The sequence below is a fragment of the Centrocercus urophasianus genome, unplaced genomic scaffold (genome assembly GCF_019232065.1).
Source record: "Centrocercus urophasianus isolate 14NV4802_14NV808 unplaced genomic scaffold, USGS_Curo_1.0 seq_2, whole genome shotgun sequence".
Lineage (NCBI taxonomy): Eukaryota > Metazoa > Chordata > Aves > Galliformes > Phasianidae > Centrocercus > Centrocercus urophasianus.
This window is the reverse complement of record NW_024884755.1, coordinates 5284015-5310107: the sequence shown is the minus strand read 5'-3', so window position 1 is coordinate 5310107 and position 26093 is coordinate 5284015. Positions and strand designations below refer to the sequence as shown.

The following is a 26093-nucleotide window of genomic DNA, read 5'->3' as shown; positions in this document are numbered from 1 at the left end:
GGAAAACACAAATTGTGCAGTACTAGACAGAACGAAGGACAGGGCACAGCATACTGTGCATATCCTATCAGTAGTGAGGTTCATTGGCATTATGGTCTCCAGAGCTCCTTCAGATTTTTCTGAAAAGTAAACAACTCTATTCATCATTTCCACTGTCAACTGAAACGACGTTCACAAAACACACATCACTTCAAGGTAAAGACAAGGACACGCCAGTGGGACCATCGCCAGGTGCCAAGTGGGAGTTGCCCACAGGCTTCTCTGTTAGCTGCTAAGTTTGTCCTGCAGCCAAGTGATATGTGCAGAACAGCACAGGCATGCTTGTAACTCAGGTCAACAGTTATGCGGATCACTAACTCCACGATGTACAGCAGTCTCCCAGCTTGGATCGCTACACCTGCCGCAACACCAGACTGCAGCAAGACAAAGGGCTGGAAGGCAAACAATGAAGCAAAGTAGGAGAACAAGTACACTGACAAAGTTAATAGGGAACATTAGAAGCTTTTATTTTCCTTCCCTCTAAGATTTAAAACACTGCAGTATATATTCCACTGACGGCACGCATTTTCTGGCTGTGACCTAGTAGGTTTTGATTAATTTCAGTGATTGCAGAGATGCATGAGATTTTGACAGCAAACATTAATAAACTGAAGTTCGAAAAACTGAATCAGAAATGGTCCTCATCCTCATATACTCTGCCATGGCAGCTTTCTCTCTTTCCTCCCCAGAAAATAATAAAAAAAATTCCTCTACTGTGCCTTGAAACAAACAGACTCCTCCTGTAATACAAATATCCCTCTCTAATATATAAATCAGGAATCTCAAAGTAAAAAAAAAAAAAAAAAGCCTAATTGATTTCTACAAACATCCTACATGAGCTCAAGATAATTTTATTGCTTCAGCTAAATCACGAGTGATGATGATCTACTAAGTACTAGATAAATCCCAGCTACTCTCAGTGGGGCATCCATTACCTTCTGATCACTTAAGCATATGCAACACGAGAAAACGTTTTAAAAAACCAGAACATTTCATCTTTGAACAACAAGTTGCTTGGCCTTCCATGGAAAGGGATCAATTGGCAAAATGGCTCAAAAAACTTTAAGAGATTTGAACAGATCAATTGAAACTGCAGCAATGCTGAGAGGTACTGCCATTTCCTACTGAGGACTAAAACTATACAGAACATCCAAACAAATAAGGAGGAGCAAAGTAAACTATCAGCAACAGGGAAAGGTAATGAAAGTAGCCTCATTAAACATCCTGAAAGCAAGATGAAATCAAGAAAAAAAATGTACATGACATTCACACAGCAAGGAATCCAGTAACCATGTATTCATCAGGGAAAAAGCGATTTTATCGCTTAATTTCAGTAGAGAAGTTTAAATGTGAAAGAACTGTTCTGGAGGCACCCAGAAGAGGGGGGAAAAAAAACTAAGCTTACTTCATTAAAAAGTTAGATATAGATTGATACAAAAAACCAGAAAAAAATGCAGGCAAGAAGAATTCAATACAAAAGAAAAATTAAGCTGAAATGAAAATAGTACTCGTAGCTTGCCTTTACTATATAGGCTAAAACACTGTAAACATCAAAACTTCACCTGAAGTGAAGTAATGGCAAAGATTCTTTGCACACAAGTATCTTTAATAAATATTACATATACCACCTTGCCATTTGTGCATCACAGCACACCATGAGAAAAGAAAATGCCATTATACAAGTGACTTAACAATTTCTCAAAGGAGAAAAACAACATGATTCTATGATTCTATTTCGACTGAAATTGGATAATATAAAGTGACCAGTAACCAAACAGGTGCATCTAAAGCATCAGGATCTCAGAAGGAGCAAAGCACACAATCGCATATTTCAGCAATCTCCACTCAGAGGACATAAAATGGGATATGACGTGGAATGGGTTTCCCTGAACTCTCAGCAGACTGATGTTACTAGCTAACATTGCAAGTGTTCTTTTACAGAAGATGGGAAAGGACAAGGAGAGACGGCCTGTGACCAGAGAGGAAAGCCTAAAACAGCACTTTGTACTGCCATGGGCTGAGATCAGACATGTTGTTCACTTCATAAAATGAACAAGATGTACTAAAATTAATAATTTGTATGACTGAAGATCTAACATCAATATAATGGTCATTACCTTCCAGATGCGTTCTTTAGTATAGCAAGGGCATCTGGGTAGCCATCCATGTTGTAATCTCCAATATGAAGAGTCATTGGAAATGAAACTTCTGATGTAGTTTTGTCCGTTTGATTTTTTACAAAGCCCCAAAGTGTGTCTTTATTTCTGAAGTCTTGCAAGACTGGAATCCACTGTGAAAGAAGTTAGAAAAGAACAGATAGGTAAGAAAATCCATTTCATTTATGAAGAATACCTATCTCTATTTACAACAACTGACAATTCTGTGCTGAGTCAGGACTCTGAAGCAGTTTGCAAATTTTCAAGAGACAATAAAGATTATTTCCTTACTCTGACACCAAATGTACAATGTAATATGAAATCTTTTCAATGTACTTGGTTATTCCAGAACGCATGCATAAAAAGCCCACAAAACTAGGAGAGGACTGTACCGTCATCAAATTTGTGAAAGTACACAGGAAATGCAAAGTATAATTTCTCCTTGATAAGAAACAGAATCTATCTGCACTTACCACAAAGGGCTACACAGGTGCTAAATAGGAATTTAACTTAATTAAAATCGAGGTAATTTCACAAATGGGTAAGAAACTGAAGTACAAGAGTTAACATTTCAATTCTACAGAAAAATTCAGTGCATTTTTAAAGCCAGAATTTTCTAGGTCAATTAACTGATAATGTCTTCAAAAGAATGGAAGTGTGGCATCCTAAAGGATCACTACCAGCAACGTCAATAGCACTTAAGAGCATCTTAAATGTCTCTCACCCAAGCCCTAACTTAGCTATTTCAGGAACCAGAATGAGATCCCTGACAGCATTGTTTCCTGCTGTGGATAAACTCCCTCACTATGCAATCCTGCACACAGCAACATTCCAGCCACGTGGCAATTGTCTGCTCACTTGGACTGGTCTCTTGAGATTCCACACAGCTACACACACATTAGAAAAGCCCCAAGAATTATTTAGAAAGTCCATTAAGCTGAACTCTTTCTAGTTATTACAGACAGCTTGGAAGCCTGGAACAGATCAACAAGACATGCATATAATGCATTTTTGCCTGCATGAGTCACAGCGTTTCAAATGTTAAGAGGATCCATAACACCACTGCAGGAAACTCTTCAGATTATACATACTTTGTCATATTCTACCTTTGCTTTCCAAAATATGTGTGCCTATTTAGCTACTGTTAGCTGCTGGTTTGAAAAATCTTTTCAAATTTATATAATTTTCTTAAAGACTGAGAAAATTTTCAAGGGGTGACTTCTTATCATTTCACTCTCATGAAAAAGATCAATGATGTTGAGAAGTACTGTAACTTTGAAAAACAGATAGGAATCAGAAACACTAAAATACAGTTTTTACTTTGCATGGAACGACCAACAAAGCCATTGCATTAAAATATATTTGTATGTAATCGTGTACTTTCTATATGATCCCACATACGGTAACACTATTTTAAAGAAACAAAATCCAAAATGAATTTGTTAAGATTATATTAAATTTGCATGTTTTTTACTTCAGGATTCATAAAAAAGCCATTTCACAACTGTAAAGTCTACAATGAAATGCAAACATATAAATCAATAGGTGAAGAAAACAACTAGATCAGCAACTACATTAGTCTGTAGCTATTGCAGATGAAGGTAAAAAAGCCTGTGATGGCCAAACACCAACCATGATATGATACAGTGTATGGGATTGTACTTAAGGTCTGGTAGCAATTCTTCTTGTTGCTTCTTTCAAACTGTTAGTACATCTCAATCTCTGTCACTCAAATGTAACTTGGCCTGTCCTTTGGCCACATCATCCAAGAGAAAATTTCTCAGTTTAAAAGATTAAATCATTACGTGAAGTAAAACCTACATGAAATAAGTTCATCTTTGAAATCATTCTCTTAGATCTGCTTGGCTTTCTAGTAGCCATCCAGCTGTGCCAAAAACAGCACAAGAAGTAAATACGCTGCAGACTGACAGACATCTATCAAAACAAAATCTTAACAGAGCAACAGCTCCAAAGCCTCACGTGCCACTGCGTGCCTCTCCATGGCATAACTGCTCAGAACCACAAATTCTACAGATATCTATTTTCAATTGCTACATGTTTCTACTTATTACATCACATGCTATCATGGAACTGTTTTAACTGCTTTTCATGTTATTTCATTAAATGTCACAATAAACAAGCAGTGATAAGGAAGGATAGAACCAGAACTTTAAAATAAATTAATACATAGTAACAAAATATGCTGAATTAGTTTTATGACTATGTCATTCAAAACAAGAAAAATCTTGCCCAAACAAAGTTGAATTAGTTTATTAGAAACCCAACCTTGAAGATACTCAGTGAAAGCAATCCTCAGATACCATTTAGAAATGTGCTTTGTTACAAACTATGAAAGATGCTGTAGAACTGTGGGTTAAAGAGGTGTGGGCTGGTTCAATTAGATGTTTTTTTTTTAATTATTATTTTACAACAGAAATAACTCTCTAATTTAAACTGACATGAAGACACTTATTTGAATAAATTAGCTCTATTTCCAAACCTTAATGGAATACTTTCATCTATTTTTTTTATCTAACGCTAGAGCAGCTTTGCTGCTTAGGTTGCACTGTTCTGCACTCAAGAAAAAGACTCACCAGAAGTCTCTGTAATTTTCTTGGGTGTTTTCCATTGTGAATTATCCATTATATAGTTTTCTAGGTATGCAAGTTTTTCTGCCAAAACCATAATTTCATAAATAAAAAAATACATACATAAAAATCTTTTACACAGTATCTTTGCAGGTGAAGAAGTTTGACTACTCAGAAGAGAAAATGTGCTTCTCTTATTTCTCATTAACTTGAAACACAGCATAGTCCTTCGCCTTGACAATTTCAAAGTAACAATACCTGATCCATTCCTAGCTTAGTTAAGTAGATGGCACTTTTTTGACAGTTTACATCTTCACATACTGGTAACAAATGTTCACTTCGTCCATCACCATCTGCCAAAGAGAACAGAAAAAGTCCACTTGTATTTGTGAGCTCAGAAACTCTGCATGCAAGAGATGATCAGCTGGGAATTATTCATTCTTTTTAAAGGTGAAAAATTAGACCAAGATAGAATGGAGAATTTAAAAAATCCTTAGCCATTGCAATCATCTAATTTGGGTTCTTTGTTTGAAGGTCATCTTTGCTCATGTATTTTCATATTGACCCATAGCAGAAAGGAAGTTTCAGACTTTATTTCTGATGTTAAATAAGATACTTAGAAGAACAAATACTTAGTAATTTTCCCAGCCCCTCTGGGGAAGATTACGTTTTTTATAGATCTACCACCTCAAACCCACTGTACAAACTAATAGTTTTTCAACTCATTTTCAACTCCTGCACTGTCAGAAAGACTAAGCCTCTGGAGCCCACATGTAATACATTAATTTATATTAACAGGTAAAAACAACAACAGAGGGAAGTTGTCCAACAGAATGGCTACTAAGTTCCAGGCCTTCAGAATTAGGCAAATCTGAGTAAACTACAGATCTTTAGGAATGTTCTTCTGGCACATTCATTTCCAGTAACTTCAGTAGAATGATAACCTTTTGCATGTTTAAAAAAGCAACATATATTTGCCTCTAGAATTCTGACACAGTGTATAATAACATGCAGATTGATTTTCCATTCTCTGATCCAGGAGAAATTCCTATGTTCACATTATATGATTTTGACCTTGCAGTCCTTCCTCGTGTATTCCTCATATGGGCTGAGTAGTAAGAACAGTGAACAGCTGATTGTAAGCAGCCAGAGAGAAATCAGAATTGCTGCTTTAAAGATTAGCACTGCAAGTCCCAACTGTAAACAAATATGTCAAATGTGACTTGTTAAAGAGATGCTATACTCCAGCCCAGAGAAAAATATAGACAATCTGCTTTTCCAGGCTATAAAAAAGTAATAAGAAAAACCAACAAGCAACAACCGTAATACAAAAAAACCCACTGTAATAGAAAAGTCAGCTTTCCAAATCACCCCGTATCCGTTACAAAGTTTTGAACATCACAGTATTAATATTTTAATTGGATTTTGTACAGTTGCTTGACAAACTCTCCTTAGTTGATTACATAAAAACTAAATCACCCTTAGAAGTTAACGTATCCCTAATTATTTCCAAATATACCACTGACCACAACCTAAATATTTTGTCATGCTTTACCTATACCATAATTAATGCTTTCTCAGCATGCAAATTATGTTTCTATGAAGTGGAACCATTTTTTAGTATATACATCTAAGTACAGTTAAGCTTTGTAGGTCTGTCTCTTATTATGTAAGGAAGCTGAGAGCTGGAAAACAGGGCTGTAAACGGGGAGGAAAAGTGAAGAAAATATCAAACATCCTCAAGTACCTCCAAGTGATAAAGCCAAACTGTCACCTTCTCTAGTTCTCTACTTACCATCTGCCTCTCAAATTATTCTACCTCACAGTAAAGCCCCTCCCAAATTTTAATGGCAGCACAAACAATTAAGAATAATAGGTAGCAGGAATTCAGTAGGTCAGCATCCAAAGAGTGGAAAGTAAATTACCTGTGACCGGAGAAATTAACATAACGAGCAGTGAATTTGACAGGTCTTAAATCAGCACCAACTTACAAAGCTGGTTTGTTCTCCTTCTGCATCATTCAAATAGAATAATTGAAACTAGTAACTTGCTTTAGTTTTTGCTTACATGAACTAGGATAAAATACTACACAGACAGCAGGCTCTTTTAGAACTTAAAATGGGATAAACTCTAATTTGCAGGTTATCAACTACAGAAACACTGAAACCTTTACTAGGGAAGATGTAAGTTGCAGAGATGCTTGGTAAAGATGCATGTGCTTGGTGAAACATTACTTTGAATTAAGCCAATCATCTAATCACACTTCTACAGAAGTTTCAGCCTGAAGTAATATTAAGCTATTTTCATTAACTCATGCGGACAAAGAATTTTAAGATATCAACTCGTCTTGCTCTTGGTTAGTTACAAAGGAACAAAGACAGTCTCATTTTAAGTTATGCTGTGAAGCAGAGGAGAATATAAAATGTTTGATTCTACTTAAATCACAAACATTTATCTTCAGTTGGTGACTGATAATCTTGGTTAATTAGAGTTCAGTAATACCGCAGTGTACTTGCAAGAGCAACCTATGTACATCTCAAGTATAAATCTTAAACCAAACTTTATGTTATTGGAAACTTCTAATTCCTTAAGACAATTAACAGTTTTAAATTCATATTTTTCTAGAGCCACTTTACATTGCTCGACACAACTACTGCTTTATAGTAAAGCTTTTTTATTTTTTCCCCCTCAAGTGATAAAGCTTGTGAGGCTCAATTAAAGGATGCTGAACTGTCTAAAACCACTGCCTTCCTTTCCTCCCTCCTCTGAAACACACAGTCCCATCAGCTGGCATAGCTCTAGAACTGCTTACTGTGTAACCAGGTAAAAACTAGTACCAGCAAATGGAAGAAAACAGATATATAGCAACAGGGAAAACAAATTATAAGGTTGGACCACAAATTTTTACCTGGAAGTGCTTAGTATGTTGAAGATTAAATTCACAGTTAAGAGATAAAAAAAATCACCAGCTTCAAAGGCAGATACCAGAAAGGAGAACCTAAATAAAGCACCGCCATGTAAAGTTCTTCAAGTGGCTCCTAACCATATAGTCTTTAATGTATTTCCTATTCACTTCAAACGTTTAAAGAACGAACACTGCTTTTGATGTGGTACCTGTTGTATGTGGAAATGACTTCAATAATTTGCTTATTTGTCATATTGAATGATTAAAGTATGGCTACATAAATTTTGTTTGCTATATAACTAACACACAAAAATATCATTTTTTAATTTGGACTTTTTATATTTTTTGTACATATTTATTCGTATTTATTTGGACATTATTCCAGATAAATGTTTTAAATGCTGTGAATGAGAATTGTACCCATTATTTCTAACCTCCTTAATGACTAGGAAGAAAACAGCATAAGAAAGCTGGGACAACTAAAACATCTAACTTCGCAACAAACACTGGCAACATTTAGAGCACACGAGTAGTTAATGAATCTTCCTCACTGAAGAACTTCACTACCATTAATATCTTGCATCCAAAAACAAAACAAAAGAGACTAGGTACATATTCATGCTGCAGAGCTGGCAGTACAAATCTTAAACTTCAAAGGCATCAAGTCAAGCACAAGCAGTGAGAATGTAGCTGGAAATAGGATATCAACGAAACAAGAATATCTTCTGAGTTATAGCAGAATAGTTTAAGAAAGCCTACAATTAGTTAAATACTGTATTATAGAGTAGTAGCAACCAAGAGACAGAAAGCCCAGCATTCATGTCTGTCATACTAATTTTGCATTTCTTCTCTAGTTCTTATTTCTAACATCTTATACAGTATACACATCTTTCCATTACTATTGAGATTATTTGATCAGAAGTAATTTTCTGAAGAAAAATGATATTGTTGAAAAAGATTACGTTTTCCTAATCATTTACAGCAGTTATTTTGGATACAAAAACAAAGGATAAGGATAAAACCCACCCAAAGTACTGGTGAATATTGTATTTAAATGCAGTTTTTGCCTCAGTCTTTGTTAAATAAGCCCAACAACAAACTCCTCCCTAAAAACCAGCCCTAAGCACAAGTCTAAAGCAGAATGTTTCATTATCCAGTGTTATATGTCTATCTTGCATTGTCCCAGTCTGTAGTAACTCGAAATTCAATGTCTCCTGTATTTCTAAAGCCTTTCCAAAGGCACTGTGTGAAACTAACAAATGGATACAGCAGACTTTCCAGTTTTGAAAGAAAATAAATTGATTCTTGAGTCATTCCCACCTTGAAGCACCAGCTAAAATGCCAAGTTTTGGCATAACCCTACAGACCTTGAAGACCACACAAAAATACCCCAGGAGCCGCTCACAGAACAGCTCAATCTCACTGTAATAATAACCTAACCTTGGACACACAGTGCTATCTCTTCTCATCTTCATGCTTGGTTTAACTCTTAATTTAAATAAACATACTTCAACTTTCAAAGGTAATCTTGAATTTAAATTCCTCCACAAAGGAGGAGGAAGCCAGAAACAGAAAAGGAGCATCATTAGCACACTTGCTGCAGCTTGATCAGGTTTTCACAGGTGAAAAGAATGTGTGTGAAGCTCTGCTGTATTTACTAATGAGCATGACATTGGTGACAATGACTGGATGAGCTCATTAGATAAAATGAGCTAAGATACACAAGTTTCAGCTTAAAAAAAAACAAACAAAACAAAACACCACCACCAACAAAAAGCAAAATAACACCTTATATAACATTACTCAATAATGCACTGTAATCTACAGTTAGCTAGACCTGATATCCACGTAGCATATCCTACTATTTTTCAATCAATATGACCATTTTCAAAATTCTTTCTGGGAACCTGCAAGTAAACTTCACTTTAGTCACCACCAGAGCAATGTTCACTTTGCCTCTTTTAGGAGGATCTTGACTGCTTAATCTCACATTTTATGAACACAGTACATTTCCAAACTAGCTCAGGTACAAGGGTACATAAAACTGAACGCAGTTTCAGTTCACACTCGTACAATAAGTTTTCCTAGTTACATAAGAGATTTACTAATGTTTAAACACAAGTATGTATTCTCTTGGTAACTGTGCAAACCATTTCTGTATGGCCTAGTAGCTCATAAGATTTACACTTCATCTTGCAAGTGAAAGGCCTTCGTTGGTCAAACAGACCATATACACATAGTTCATAAGATGTACAGAACGTAGTACAGAAATACTGTAAGAGCAATATGTAGTAGAATGGAACAGATATACACCTACTAACCACGAGAAACAGATGTTACAATCAGTCATGACATTTATTTGTAGAGATTGAAGAGAATCTTTACTCAGGTCTCAAGGTCTACTAGTCTATCTTTGGGCAACCGCATGGATTTTAAACTATTTCAGTTTAAGTTGCTGGAAATCTCTAAGTTACCCTTACTTATAATTTCAGTGCACTTCATAGCACTGGATGTTGTTAATATACTCGAGACTTCTAACGTCCAATATAATTGACTTTGATATTCAAGCCAACTTTATTTTACTTCAAAGCTCATTATCTTAAGTTTATCTTCTGAAGTAATAAAATGACTGGAATTCTTTTGTCACTATATTCCTTTAGGCATTCAAATAGATGGTGATGACAGAGATAATTATCATAAATTACTAAGATAATTACACATTATTAAAATACTCAGTGTCAGCTGCTTTTAGAAAATATGAATCACAACTTCAAAAAACAGGTGCTAGGAACTCTAAAGGATGATTCAAAGTTCTGTGAACACTAAAAAATATCTTAATAACACCATTCTTCATGTTAAAATTCTGATTTTAGGTTTGTCTATATCCTTCCATATTAAGATCTCCATAGAAAGAAAAATATTTAAGCAGAACATAAGTAAACTGCACAAAAAGATTTCCACACATTCAAAAATACAATAAATCCAAACCGGAAAGGAAAATGAGATAAAATATGATATGAGATTAAAAACAAAATGTCCTGCACACTAAACAGCAATTAGTGTTGAAATCCCTATTGTGGTTCGTGCTGCAATCTACTCATTCCAAGTGTCTCACAATGTACAACTGACTATGACTTAGACTGCCTGGAATTATCTAATCATACACATTTAAAAAGCACATGGTACCAAACTTCCACTTGCTAACAAATGGTTGCAGCACAGGGGAGTGGTTTACACCATTTAAGGAAATGCACCCATATGATTACATTTTGGTTACGGAGATTTTGTTCTATTAACCACAAATATTGTGAAATAAAACTACAATGCTGAGGTGTTCAACAAGGAATGAAGATAGAGACAGCATGCATACTGCCCCTATAATTTTATTATTGGAAAGAAGGCAAACTAATTCTTAATGCACAAGCCCGTTTTACAAAAAATAGTATTATGCAACACTTATTTTTTTCATCCCCCAAAATATGTCACCATTTGCTAGCAAAATGTGAAAGAACACATCACAAGTTGGGAAACATTTTTTCCCCCAGAAACGAGCACTGCTTTGGAGCTACATTTGTAACTATGTGGACAAAAATTATGTATGGTATCCAAGTCAAGGTGAGGAAAAACCATGACTTTTTGGATTGGAGTTTATGGTCTGGAAGTTGACAGTGCACAAACACCAACAGCAATTAATGTGAAATGCTTCTGTGTACCACTGTTTCAATGAACTAAAGCACATCTACTACAAAACCAACTTCCTTATCTAAGGTGCCTCAGTATTCTTTAAAACATATTTTCACCTACACTTATCACAGTAATTATAGTTTTCCTCAGCTGCAGAGTATTTCAAAACACATAAGTACTGTCTTCCTGCATCTTAATCTTACAGGGTCCTTTTATTGGCTAAAGGAACACAGTGCTCAAAGGACAAGTACTTTGTAAAGATGTCATTTAGCAAAATGCATCATTTTGTTTGATATGTAACTTGACATTCTGAAGGAAAAATATAAGGACATTTATATTCTAAACAAAAGTTGAGATACAAAAGTAAAAGCAGGAGAATTGTAATGCAACTCCACAGGCATAAAATCAGCACAATTAAGGTAATATTGGCTGGAGGACAATCAAAGTCTGCGATAAACTAAAGATCTCTCAACAAGAAGTGTTTTGTACAGTGCAATTTAAGGAAAAACAAAGGTTAGGCTCTGTTATAGTGCTTAAATAAAATGAGCAGGCAGTAACAAGCTATCATCACCTGTGAGGAAAATGACAATTACTACCATCTAACATTCAAGAAAGACACATGAAAAACTTGGTTACTTGGTAAGCAGAAACACAGAGAAAGCTGTTTTATAATTACTAGTTGGATGATTAGATTCTAAAAACAAGAAAAAATTTATTTAAGTCTTTGAAAGACTTCAGTAGAACTTCAATAATCCCAATCTGTGCTTTGTCAAAAAGCAAGTTCACATAATATGATTTCAGAAGTTAGAGAAGACCACAAAGACAACTGAGCAGCAACTAAAAAAAAAAAGAAAAGCAAATAAAAAGCTGGCTAAATGCAACCCTGAGAAAGTTTGAGATGTATTTATTATGGTATTTATTCATGAGGACACTATCAACAATATCATCTAGTTACTTTTTGGAAAGATCTTCATAATTAAACAGCAATTTTTCCCCTATCTCCGCACCAAACCAAGCAAAAATCAATGACCAAGGAATGAAACCTTTCAATTCTTCTGTCAGATATCAGAAAGGATGATTTATCAATCTCCACTGAACCAACCATAGGTCAATAGCAGTTATAAAATTAGTTCACGATAAAAATGAATGATTAGACTGTATCAACAGCATAACATTCTATGCTAATTGCTTTTGGGTCATTCTCTTTAAGACATTTCATTAATCTTCAGTGCACCAAGAAAACAACAGGTTTGTGTGTCCAGATACAGTTCACATTCATTTCATTGCTCAAAAAAAATTGGTCTAGTTTTCAGAATGCTTCACTAAAATCCTTACACTTCTTAAACAAATCATTTTTTCTCCAAAATTTCAAATACAATTATGAAAACAATTTTTAATTGTAGTTACTTAACAGAATTCCAACATTTTTATTTCCTTTAAAATGAGTACAAGCATATTGTATAAAAAGCCTCTGCTAGCACACAGACAACAGCAACGGAGGATTAATCATTTTTGCTATAGCAACCACTGCACTGCAATTACCATAGTGACATGAGAAGAATAGAAAAAGTAATAATGAATGAAGAGCACTTACTTGTTGGAGCAACGTGCCTGCCAAATAAGTGCAGAATTCTCTACTGCCCAGCTCTATTCGCCTTAACCAACTGCAATACCATTTGTAATAGATATGTCACAAAGCATTCTTGATTTTAAAAAGGCCAATACAACTTTGTTGATCGTTCACTGTCCTTTGATCAGATTAATACACAAACCACTGCTGTGACATAACAGGGGGTGCTACTTATTTGAGAGGTTTTGATTTAGACAAGTTGTGGTCCACTACATTAAAATATATTCACACACCTACATTTGTCAATTTTTTAAATGAAAATGTTAAAGTGAGTATATATAGCATATATTTATAAATAAGTATATTTGGAAGTGTAGTAGCCCTTAGACACATGCAAATATACATTTTTTCATGGAAAAAAATGAAATTCAGTATCTGAGTGCTTTAGAAATATTTTGTGCTAAGGTTGGACAAACATCTAATTGTTATTTTTTTCAGCTTCATTTATCAAAATAATATCTATCGCTCAACTTGCTTCCTTAATTTAAAAAAGCAAAGTTTATCCCAAATCAGCCACTAGTTAAGACCTTACTCAAATAGATCTCCTTTTATTTATTTTCTGCCATTTCTTCTTCAAATAATGGATTCAAACTTACAGCTGCAAAGGAAAGATCAAATGACAATTTTGGAAGCAGACAATGTCAGACAAGCTCACCCTTTTAACAAAACACGGTTTGTTAAGATGTATATGTGATCAGTAAATCACAATCCTGGGGCTGCAGAAGTACAACAGTGCACAAACACGAAAATCGGAATTAAAGCTAAAGCAGGCAGCTCAAATGAAACAGTATTCCCAAGCTCATGCCTGGACTGGATGTAGCTCTACAGTCTGATGTGCACACAGTTAAGTAAGAAGTGGCCAAACAATTGAAAGTGCAGAGAAGTAATTCTTTGAGACGTCTGTGGTACAGTGAGCCCTGTAGATAAGCAATGAGATGCAGAAAACATGGAGAAAAGGGAAGAAAAGAGGCAGGCAATGCAGAAAGCAATGTGGAATGAGAATGTAACAGTCTTAATAGTGAACACAGTGTGCGCAGGGTGTGAGAGCAATGGTGGGTTCTGCTTAGCCCATCATACACATTGACAAAACCTACTTAGGTAAAAAGTAGTGCAACCTTAGTTTACATTTTCTCATTCTGCTATTCTGATTTGTTAGCCAGTGAAACTTTTTTCAGGTGCTATTACAGAGCCCCAAAATACAATTTAAAATTGCAAACCATCATAACCATCATAACTAAACTTCCTTTTGATTTACGGCAATTGTTTTCTCATCACTTCTGAAACAAAACTGAAAAAAGATGATGTTCAAGTCTGATAAACTATTCATAATAAAGCGTTTCCTTTAACTTCAGCTCACTACACCCAGACCTTGGGCAATAAATGCCTACTTCTTGAAGAACCTCGAAATGTGCAGACATAGCCAAGTGGGTAACTGCAGTTAGGTACAGGCATTTAGGTTTAGGTAGAATTTCTGGGGAGGTGGTAGGGATATTATTCAAATTCTATCAGACTGCTTTTCATAGAAAGGCATGGAATTTAATTTATATATCTTCATTACTTATACATACTATTTTAGTACTTCAGAATTCTCTACAAATTTCTTCCATAAGAAAATGATTATTTGTTGTTTTAGAGAAATTCTGGGGAGATGAATTTTAAAAAAATTGATGCATTACTCAATTTCCTACCAACTGTTACAACAGAAGGATGAATTCAACTGTGATTTAAGTCACAGTAGTTCTCAAGCAGTAATTTCTAAATCATAGTTGTATGTATTTTTTTAACTGTCAGAATAATCTTTGTTCCTTGATCAAAATACACATGCACACACTTACAGCACTCCTTTTCCTCAAGAAAATTAAAGCATGCATCAGCAGCATCTTGACATGGGAAGATTCATGCAACCTTAATGCCTGATTCAAACACAATCCTTAGAAAGTGCAAGCACATCAGTGACGGAAATGAGGAAACACAAATCTCTTTGTGCCTATTTTCATTCATCAAAATGTTTCCAGCTAGGATACAGCCATTCACAATCCATATTAAGCTTCTGTCAAGTTTATTCCTTCAGACATAATTACAGGTGACAATTTTTCCTTATCTTCTACATACAGAGATTCGAAGCCAAGAGGGCAATCTAAAACCTCTTACAACCAACCCTTACTTGAAAGTCCACAAAGCATTTAGCAAAAAAAAAAAAAAATCCCCCCAAATCCCTCAAAAACCCCACTAAGTCCCCCAAACTTTCTTCCATCCTTTTCTCTCAAAGACTGTATAAAGCTGACTTAGAAGCCATGTTTTTCCTATGCAGTTTCAATTAAAAAGACCTCTTTATCTCAAAACAAAGACAACAGATACCTGCATTATTTTTCCCATAAAATTTTCAGTTTCTGCAGCTGAAGAGAATATGACAGAGTCATTTTTCAACACAGAGGACAAAGAACGGGACAAATTCATTTTTCTGTATCTGTGTATATACTGCCAGTTTAGAATGTCTTCTAAATTTCAGTTATCCTTTAAGCACTCCATAAACATAGGAGTCCTTGCATCAGTTTTCTCTACGCTTCATTTTCACACACTAATTATAAGTGACTGAAAGACATACCTGTGCTCAGCCATGAAAAGCTCTAGAAAAACACAGAGCGTAGAAATGACCTACAAATGACCTAAGACTAATCCTTTAGAAAAAAAAAAAAAAAAAAAAAAAAAAAAAGCTTGTCTCCTCTAATGATTTTGAGAACATCAGCTCATACCAGCCAAGAAATGCACTGATGTCTAATGAACAGCATTTCTAAAAATTTCATGAAAAACCTGTGTAGCAAGAGATCCGGCCAAATATGTTCCACCTTTGAAGAGATGGTGGAAAAAAGAAATAACATCAGAAGTTGCCCCTTTCACACTGGATGGATTTGTGTGATGTGAATTCATCTGCAAAGATAAAGATGGTAATGAGAATGCTGAGGAAGACATACTGCAGGATGTGGGTGGGTGAGAGTTCTCTCTTGCAGCTGAAATTATTGAGATCTCCCAGAATAACGAGGTCCAAAAAAGTCAGCATCTCCTTCCGTAGACGATACGGATTATTACCTACCTTTGTTCTCTCTGCCAGACTCACTGTCCCTCTGCATTTATTTCTGTGTGTTTCTCAAGTCCTTACACGTCTTCTCCCTCACTGTATTTTTACTAGAAATTTTGTTCTCCTGTTGTTTCATGTTGTTGCTCCAGCTGTAAGTTCGATGACCATTGGCTGAGCAGAGCATTCTACAAATTGTGATGGAGCTCCAAACCCATGGCAGCTCCCTGCTGCTGCACAACCACACCGGCCATCTTCCATAGCCCTGGCTGCACCGAACCCAGACAGCGCACTGCATTGTTCTGCCAGCGTGCACCACTTCACTCCATTCTTTAAAATCATAGTTTTGATCTCTGACCAGTTATACTCCTCTTTGCAAAGATGCCTCAGGATTTTTAAGATCTCATTATGGTAAATTTCTATGTAAACATTTGGACTTATTAGCTACCCAACGCAGAGATGAATATATCCTACATAAAGATTGCCTTACACGGTGTCATAAAAAAAAATATCCACTATATACTAAACATGTATTAAGACATTTATCAGAACATGAGCTTGAACAAAAACGTATTTTTCAACGTATTTACAAGTATTTTGAATTGCAAAAGATGTAGCATCTATACTTAAGTGCTTGTATTTGTAGATAAACAATAAAAGATTTCACAAAACATGGTAAGAATTTCACAGAAGAACCTAAAGCACTGCTAAAGTTTTACCTTTACTTACTAGTGATATGTAAACTCATTCACAGCTGCTGTAGAAAGGACTAAGAAATGCTAACCAGCAGAAATGTTTTCCAGATGAACGTCAGCAAACGGGTTTTTTTTTTTTTGGAAATCTAGAATTTTTATGAATACTTGGAAGTAGGAGCAGAGAGAAAGAACTGGAAACTTAGGCTAATGCAGTCTGACTTTGAATTTAAAAAATGGTCCTTCTTTATTCTCAATATTTAAGTCAAAATGATCCAACAAAGTTAACACTGGACTATGTTTAAAGATAGGCTCAGTCTCACAATGAAATGAGATATATAAGGAATTAATTCATTCTTAAAAAAAAATTGATATTCAGTAACATCAACAGAATTAGTCCTGAACTATTTTCTCTTGGGTCACAATTATTTTAGTTTAGAGCACACACAAAAGTAATATTTTTTGAATTACAAAATAAACATTTCTTGCTGTCTGCAACAGAACACACACATTGAAAGGCCATAATGGACTGTAGGCAGTTTTGCCTGGTTCAGGTAAAACAAACACAATTAAACCACAAAATCACAAAAATAAGATAACTGGTAATAACTGGTTTGATATTTGTACCATGCATGAAACACACAGCACACATTCACAAGTGTGCCCTCAGAAAATAAGTATGCATGACACAGAATGCACCGAAATAGCTGAAGTCAGATTTAGTTGTGTTTATTCATAAATTACTCCCAGAATTTTCAGGATCTACAGTCACACATTTAAAATCTTAAAAAAAAAAAAACCAAACAAAAAAAAAACAGAAAATAACTTTAGAATTAAACATACTTTAAACAGCTTCGTTCTTTGATGTAGAACAGCTAACTATATTGTGAAAAAGAAACACTTGGAATATGAGTAGTTTTTAAAAAATAACACTCACCAAAATCTGCAAATACAGACTGTCCAACAACCACTGCACCACTAGGCTTTGCTTTACTTTTTTCAGGTTTAGAGAAGTTCCCATCCTATCAAACAAGATGAAGGAGAAAGTGAATTGCAGATCAAGTGACAAAGCTTCATTTTTGAACAAAAAACAAACATACAAATAAAGAATAGTTTACATAGATAAGAAACATAGTAGCTACAGAAAAAATACACTGTTTGGAAAAGGAGATTTTTTTCAGTTCTAACCCTTCAAGGAATCCCACGGAAATCCAATAGTAACACTGCTTGTATAAAATACAAGTATTAGATTTTAAGAATTAAAAGATCTAAAAATAAAAGCAATCCACTGCTTTAAAAATGTTTCTCAGTACAGCATTCATTACTTATGCCAAAGTCAGTATTTGGATAATTTCTGGCAGATGAGCTTTTCATAGTTCCATGTCAGCAGTGGGCTGAAGATGGCCGTGTTGACACGTGACGAGACCACATTCCCAATTTTACACTGATTCACTATGATACAATGGATACGTTTTCAGGTACATTTGGCCTCAAAAGATTCACTCCTTAGACAATAAGAAACACAGTAAGCATTTTCTGTAATAACAAAAGATATTTTTTTGATGCATAGATGCTGATATTGCTAGCAATAGTCCTTTTCGAGAACATACTTAGCATAAGGGATGCACCCAGTTTCAAATCAATTAATGTTATTTGTTGTTGTTAACAACGGAGTACATAAAAATAAATAAATAATTACTGGATCTGTTCCTGCCCAACCTTGAATTACATTGGTGATATCTGGTTAATGTAGGACTTGCAATTTTTCCAGTTGCAACCTGTGTACGTATTCTAATGGTTACAAGTGAGATTCTGAACCTCTGTCCCACAAAATCTCACCCATGATCTGGTCACAGATCTAAGAAAGCTTGCTTATAGAGATTAAATCTTTGAGACAACAAGAACAAAAAAATCTGATCGGCCACTTCATCAGAAAGCATTGTGCTAAGTGCTAGTAACTTCCTACAACAGCTGATGACACAGCAGGGGTCCTGCTGAGCGTCTGAAAGTAGTCTGCTTTCCTTTGTAGTCCTATTGAAAAACCCGCAGAGAAACTTGTGCTGAGTAAAAGATCTTGAGTGATCTGTTCCTCAAACCAGGAACATCAGACAGCCTTTTATGGTTTTGTTTGATGCTTCTGCAATTTGAGTATCATGGTTATTTCAGTCTTCTCTCTTACCTTATTTATCCAAGTCTCAAACTGAATGTCAGGATTTGAGGTAGTAAGGAATAAGTCTGAGAATAAAAACAAGAGAAATAAAATATCTCACACTAACTGAAGAACATTTCTTAAGAATAAAGATAGAAACAGGTTTCAAACAAAGTAGTATGCATCACTGCATTTTTAGTAAGTCAGAATTAAAATAAAAACCCATCATCTTTTTATTTTGGATCCATTAAGTTAAGCAATATCTACACTCTTGACAGCAGAAGAAAAAAAAGATGTTTCAGGCTTCACATACACTTAAATTCTCTTAAATATTGCAACAGTGTGAAAGAGTGCTTTAGAGGATTTATCTGATCACGTCTGCTTAAAGTAGAACTCATTCAAGAGAAGGGAAACAAAGAGGTGTATTAAAGATGTCAAAAGAAAAAAAAAAGGATGAAGTGTAGCATACAAATGATTTTAAGAAAACCATCCCTTTGGTTTAAGCACTTGTTTTCTGTTCTACTGTCCTTCTTTTCTCTCCGGTTAAAAATAATACTATCAGAGATGGGAGACAATGATTACTCTGAGTAGAAAAAGATGAATTTAAAGCATTTAAAAGATAACGCCATACCCTCAGGGTTTACTGAATAAGCAGGTAGACAGCTGTACAAGGAGCTTCAGATGGCACAAACAAAAAACCTCCAAACAAAACAACAACACTACCCCCCAAAAAAATAAACACCCAAACACAAACCACCACCAAAACCCCACGTGAAATAAAATGAAAGATTTTGCTTACAGGTTCCTTCTTCCCTATCCTGTACTGTGAAAGCTGCACTGTTTAATTTTATTCTCCTCAATACGCGAAATGGCAATTTCCTTTAGAGCACCCACATAAAAAGGCTTATCATGATAATGTGCTGCATTGCAATGAATTTTATTGCTGCTTAAGCATTTCTTCAAGAGTCAGAAGTCATGAAAACAGTCCGAAGATAGAGAGCATTTATAAGTTCCGAATGTACATTCTGCAGCACAGGAAGTTCTGCACAAATGTGCGCAAGAACTTCTTTACAGTGAGGTGATGGAGCACTGGAACAGGCTGCCCAGGGAGGTGGTGGAGTCTCCTTCTCTGCAGATGTTCAAGACCTGCCTGGACACCTACTTGGTGCAGGAACCTGCTCTGGCAGGGGGGGTTGGACTCAACCTCTGGAGGTCCCGTCCAGTCCCTACAATTCTGTGATAACTGTGCATGTAGAAGGAGGTCTGTTCAACACTGTTCATTAACATGGATCTAAACCATAAAAATACTTAAATAATACATTTGGGGGGCTTTGAATAGGTGGGGGACAAGGAGAGAGGAAAATACGGAAAAACTGGAGCTTTTACATCTTTTTACAGAGTTTTTTAGTTTCAAATAAGTATTCCACATAGCAGTAGTATGCCTGCGCTGTAACCTGTACTGTAATTTGCAATTCATTACGAGCTATACCATATACAGGTTATGACAACAGGTCTTTCCGTGTTCTATTTAAATATACAGCATATGAACAGTATTTGATTAAAAAAATAGAATAGGTTGGCTAATCATTAGCAGGAATTTTGACTGGCGCTGTACCTGTTTTCCCAAAACATCTCTGACTCAGTTTCACATCTCACAGATCTGACCTCTCACATTTATCTGCCAAGCCAATCCTCTCCCTGTCCAATCCTCTGCATTAGGAGAGATCCTGGGGAGCGTGAACACAGCATTCCCACTGAGAATGCCATGCTTACATGTTTTGTGACTCTATTCCAGAGTTAGACAAAACGACACAACTGCTAACACAAGTCAAAATTCAGCTAGTGGTATTATGCTGAAAGCCCAGCTCTGAACAACTGCTTGGTTAAATAAACACAACACGATTACACTTCTGGGGAGGAAAAAAGTACAGATACAAAGGCAGATGTGAGTTATGCTACAAGTACTATGAAGTCCTCAGCTCCTTCCATCATCCAAGGTTAAAACAAAATTTGTTCAAAGTAAGAACAGCAAAAGTGAAACAGCATTATCTCAATTAATTCAACATGTAATGGGGTTTCACTTAATTTATATGGAGTTTCATTCTTACTGTAAAAGCCTATGCCAGAGCAGTATGCTATGTCAACTTCCCAGTCAAAAAAATAATATTTCCTTCAATGGGTAAATATTGTAGCACCTGCAGTATCCTTAAATTAGAAGAAAAATAGAAAAGAGAAATGAATGTTCTTAACATATTAATGGGAAGTTACATAAACATTAGTATGAATTAAACTACTCATAAGTAGAAATATATCTCATTTTCATTTGTGCTTCACAGAATAAATGCATCAGTTACTGCTCCCCAGAGAGCTTAATGGCCATGTCTGACATACTGTCAATTCCACATTGTTTAGCCCAGACAGATTAAAACAAGTGTCAGAAAGTTAAGCACTCAGCAGTGACTGGACAAAAAGGACAGCCAAGTAAGCCGCACACTCATCATGATCTGCAGCAGCAGCCACTACCAGCTCATTCAAATATGAGTGAATTACTTGTAATAGAGTACCTGTGCATACTCTAACACGTTTGCATCTACTTTATAAAAATATGCAAAAAAAAAAATAAAGTAGTTTGAGGTAGATTTCCTTTATGCTTTAAAAGAACCAGTTTTTCCCCTCAGTTCTCAGTCAGAAACAGATTATATTTGTCTCCTTGTTGCCCTTCCCTCTCCTTAATCTGATTTCATAGTAAGTATATAGAAATACTCAGAAGTGTAACTGCAAAGGGAATGGAAACAATATAGAAAGACAAGGAAGAATAGGTATATAAAATCTTAGATGTGAGGATCAGACTCAAAAGTTGCTTTCAGATAAACAACAAAAGGTGGGGGGAACTGGAGAGAACACCACAGTGGCTGGTATGTCCTACTGTAATAAATACAAGGAATGCATTTAGCTATCTGCAGCGTAGGAGGAATAAATCCCGACACTAAATCTAAGTCAAACTACAAAGAGCTAGTACAAAGGCAATAATTCAAGATGTCTAAAATGTTTACTAGGCTAAGAAAATAGAGGTGTTCACAGATTTAAAGCTTTCAGCCACAGTACAAACCAGGTACTGAATATCACCTGCTACAGTAGCAATACGATGATTAAACTCAGCAACATGTCCATTTCACACCGAACTTTCCTCCCCTCTCTAAAGAAAGCCCTCAGAACAGCATCTATATTCAGCAATTAAATTACTTTTGCCCTTTTTTCCTCTTTGATATATTCCTCTGTCCCTCCTTTCCGCTAACCTGAGGCTTGTAACGCTATATACAGCTAGTGGAATCAAGGCACCAAGGCAGCTTCAAGCTTACTGCCATATTACAGTGTGCTGGTAAAAACATGAAGGCAGATAAGGATTGCAGATCATCTTCCATAAATAGCAGATGAGCTAGTGCCACACTGCTCCAAAGTTAAAGAAACAAGATGAGATATCCCATAAGGTAAGCTAACAACACTACAGCAACATCACCTGTAGTTCTAGAACCAGCTGAACCAACTCGGTATGTTAATACAAATTGTCCTTTTTGTCTTTAAGCCTGCTTAGAAACTGCATAACTCAAATTCTCATGCCTATTTTTGGGAATAATTTCTCGGGCACCAAAGAAAATTAGGGCTTAAATATTTGAAAGAAGTCTTCCATTTAGAACAAGAATAACAGATTTCAAAGCAAGCATAAAAGCATTTGCTGCAATGGCAGTGTAAAAATACCTCAAACAATGCAACTGAGACACCCCAAATAACAAGATACAAACTTGAATGGTTTGGAATTACAAATGTCTATAAGAAACCAAGCCTTAGAAAAAACAAACTCTTCCTGGTGCAGTCTTTCAGATCACACAATTTCCAAAGGTTACTTCAGACCCAACCTATTCTAAGATTCTGACTTTATCACGTATGCTTTTGGTGCTTAGGAACAAGAACTATTTCTTAATGGTTCCTTCTTCAATAAGCGTATCTATTTAATATCTGTAAGTATATTTTCCTATATAACCATAGCAAGCAATATGCAAGCACCTCCTTTCTAAAGGAGAAGCGTCCACAGCAGGTGTATTTTACAACCGTTGCTATTACTTTCCTTGGTCTATCATTGTTACCTTCTTTACTATATGAAGGCTGCAGGAAAAAACATGGAACAAACAAACGTGATAGGATATGTATGTTTAGTACTCGAATGGCATGACAGCATACACAGTTCATTTCTATACTTTTTGTATTTTAATACACTAATCATCTTGAAAACCGCAACAATTCTGTTCTGCTTCTGGCAAAGTCAAGAAAATTGAACACCTCCTTCCTACAAGGAATGTATTTCATATTACAAAAGCCAGGGAAATGTCACTTGTTTAAAGACATGCTGCCACATTGCCTTTGGGAGGCAGCTGTGGTAGCTACTTCAGCTGAAGAAAACAAAACGATCTGCACACACGTATCTATAAGCTGAAAAAACACAGATCAAGTACGGTGTGCTGGACCACTCTGTTCAACTGCTAACAAACCCAACAGCAGTGCAATACCAGATATTTACAACCCAAGGTTATAAAATAAAATAAACTCTAGCTCATTATTTACTATATTATTTGCAGAATACAAGAATGTTACTCTGGATACTTTCATTAGATCATCGGTACATAAATGGATACTAAACAGAATAGGCATGGATTTATCTTTAACACTCTGACAGTTGTAGATACTGGACATATACAATGAAAATGGACCACAGAATCAAAAAAGGAAAATCAGTCTGGCCATCAGTAGGAGTTACTGCCAGAGAAAGAGCACAGGGATCATTGGATGGACCACTACACTAGGTCTGCAGGAGGAGTTCTGCTGTTCTTATTTCATGACATAAGAAAGATGAGTCAAGTCTTTGGTCACTGGGATGGTGGGAGACACAAGAGATTTAAGGAGGTCTCCCAAAATTTAATGCCTGCAGTGTAACTGAATGGCTAGAAGTAAGAAAAGCATTCTCATCAGAGAGGAAGTGTTTCTCTTAAACACATGCAAAGAGAAGTGTGTTTGCATTAAGTATGTTTTGTTACTTTTCATTTACCCCCAGGGAGTTGTTAACAAGAACAATGTAAGTAAGAAAATTCATAAACGGAAGTGAACAATCTACCAGTAAGTTAAAGAATTGAGGAGGCTACCTGTCGTTTTAGATCCATGAGACTGAAAACCAGTGTAAGCAAACATATAATACAGAAGACATCTGGCAGAGGCTGTGACACACAGCTACTAGCATACTATTCACAGCCTCACTTTCCCTAACAAGTGACTTGGTGACAAAAGTCAGTAATACTTCAATTTAATAAGAATTAATGAACTACAAGCGCATTACATAGGAATGACTGTGGTTCCACCCACCTTTATTTGATGGGATCAGCTAGTTTTGGCACTGTATCAAAATACAGCCCAGTTATGAATGAAAAACCTCACGAGGAAGATCAGTAAAACTTATGCAATTAGAAAGCATCAGCTTTAGTGATTTCAGATCTACCTTGTATTGATGCCAAGGCCACAACACATACGTCTGCATATAGTGAAATAACTTCAACATCAAGCATGCATAACTTGAGTTAGAACCATGGCTGACAATTTTTTTGTGTAGTACATCTCATAAGACATCATACAACTACTAACATTTTTGATCACCCATTTGGGGGCACCAGAAGTACAGCATTCTTGCTACAGGGTTTCAGATGACTTAAAATAAGGACGCCCAGTAGAAATCACATGCTGAGCATCCAGCATTCAATTACAGCACATTAGAACTGGCACAACATGGAACTCCACACAAAAGATACGTTAAAAATGCAGAACAGGATTTAAACTCCTTGAACATGAAAGCATTTCTACTATTCCTACAATGTGTACTTTTTTTTTTTTTTTTTTTTTTTTTTAATTTTGACTGCATGGAAGGAGAAGCTTCATTAATCCCTGACAATTTTCACTACACATGGATGCTTTAGATCTCAGTAATAGCAGGTTAGGAGGAGGAAGACAAAATAAAAAAAAAAAGCAGCTGATATTTCCAAAACACGTTTCAAGCTGGCTAAATTTTAATTAAAACAACAAAAGCAAAATGACCACACTGTCTCTCAGGAAGGATGTTTCAAGACAAGTACTAGGTCATTCTGGGAAAATCTGCCTTAATTTACCAAGTACTAAACCAGTTTCAGTTGGTAAAAGAGGCCAAACAAGCATAACTAAGGTTGAAACAAGTTCAGCACAGAGGTAGAAAGACAGCTTAGAAGACTTCAGCCCAACTGGAATAATTCAGATAATCTTACTGAAGCAAACAGTATTACAAAACCTACTTCCAAATATTACTTTTACTTATTAGCACTACTAGGAAATTGCAACAAAGGCAGTCTATACAGAATCTGCTTCAAGTTCACTTTTAATTAAGCTTGTTATTTCTGTTCACTTTTAAGAGTTATAAAAAACAATACTATTTATAGATGGAGTGTTCATTTCACTAATAACTGATTTGACCTTTCTGTTTAATGTCAGAGGGCTTTATTGCAAAATTAAAACCTTCAGCAACTACAGTTATCTTCAGAAACCGCCAAGGCATAAGCAATATTCTTAAATTACAGTTTCATTTCACATCTGCTTCAGAACTCAGGTTAATAAAGAGGAAAAGCTCATATTTTTTTAAACACTATCAAAATGCATTAAGTCCGAGCCTCCTCCTTACAAAATAAGATATCAACCAGATAGAAAAAACATGCGTACACGCCAAATGTGCCTCAAAAGATTTATGTTGAAGAACGTGGCTGTCTGTGCGTACTTCTAACATGCACAACATTAAACTGGAAGTTACTTGTGGGTATGTCTGGTTGTGCATATTGGTAAATATAAACAATGTGCTGAACTAAAATTCAAGCACTGACAGGATGGTTAAGTGACAACTGTATTAAAAATCATTAAATGCCCCCAGAGTCTAAGGTCTAAACAAAATACAGCTATTCCCTCTTTCACCAAGTCTTAAAGTAATTGTATGCTGAACAGATACGCAACAGAATACACAGACCACGAGGGACTATTCCTATGGGTTTTAGTACTTGAAATGCAAGTTCTCAGACAGAAAGCTGTGTTTATTCTCATTATGAAGCCAACAATATTGTTT

The 26093-nt window shown here is 35.7% G+C and overlaps 1 protein-coding gene across 1 annotated transcript in view; it reads right to left on the bottom strand.

Annotated features, from left to right (window-relative positions):
• The window catches only part of ITFG1 (integrin alpha FG-GAP repeat containing 1), a 69389-nt gene that overhangs the window by 27713 nt on the left and 15583 nt on the right, over nucleotides 1–26093 (bottom strand). The window contains exons 7-10 of the mRNA XM_042821256.1: nucleotides 18947–19002; nucleotides 17705–17789; nucleotides 5042–5136; nucleotides 2157–2329 (exon numbers count right to left, since the gene is read on the bottom strand). Coding sequence (XP_042677190.1) covers nucleotides 2157–2329; nucleotides 5042–5136; nucleotides 17705–17789; nucleotides 18947–19002 — 409 coding nt within the window. The remainder of the gene's footprint in view (nucleotides 1–2156; nucleotides 2330–5041; nucleotides 5137–17704; nucleotides 17790–18946; nucleotides 19003–26093) is intronic.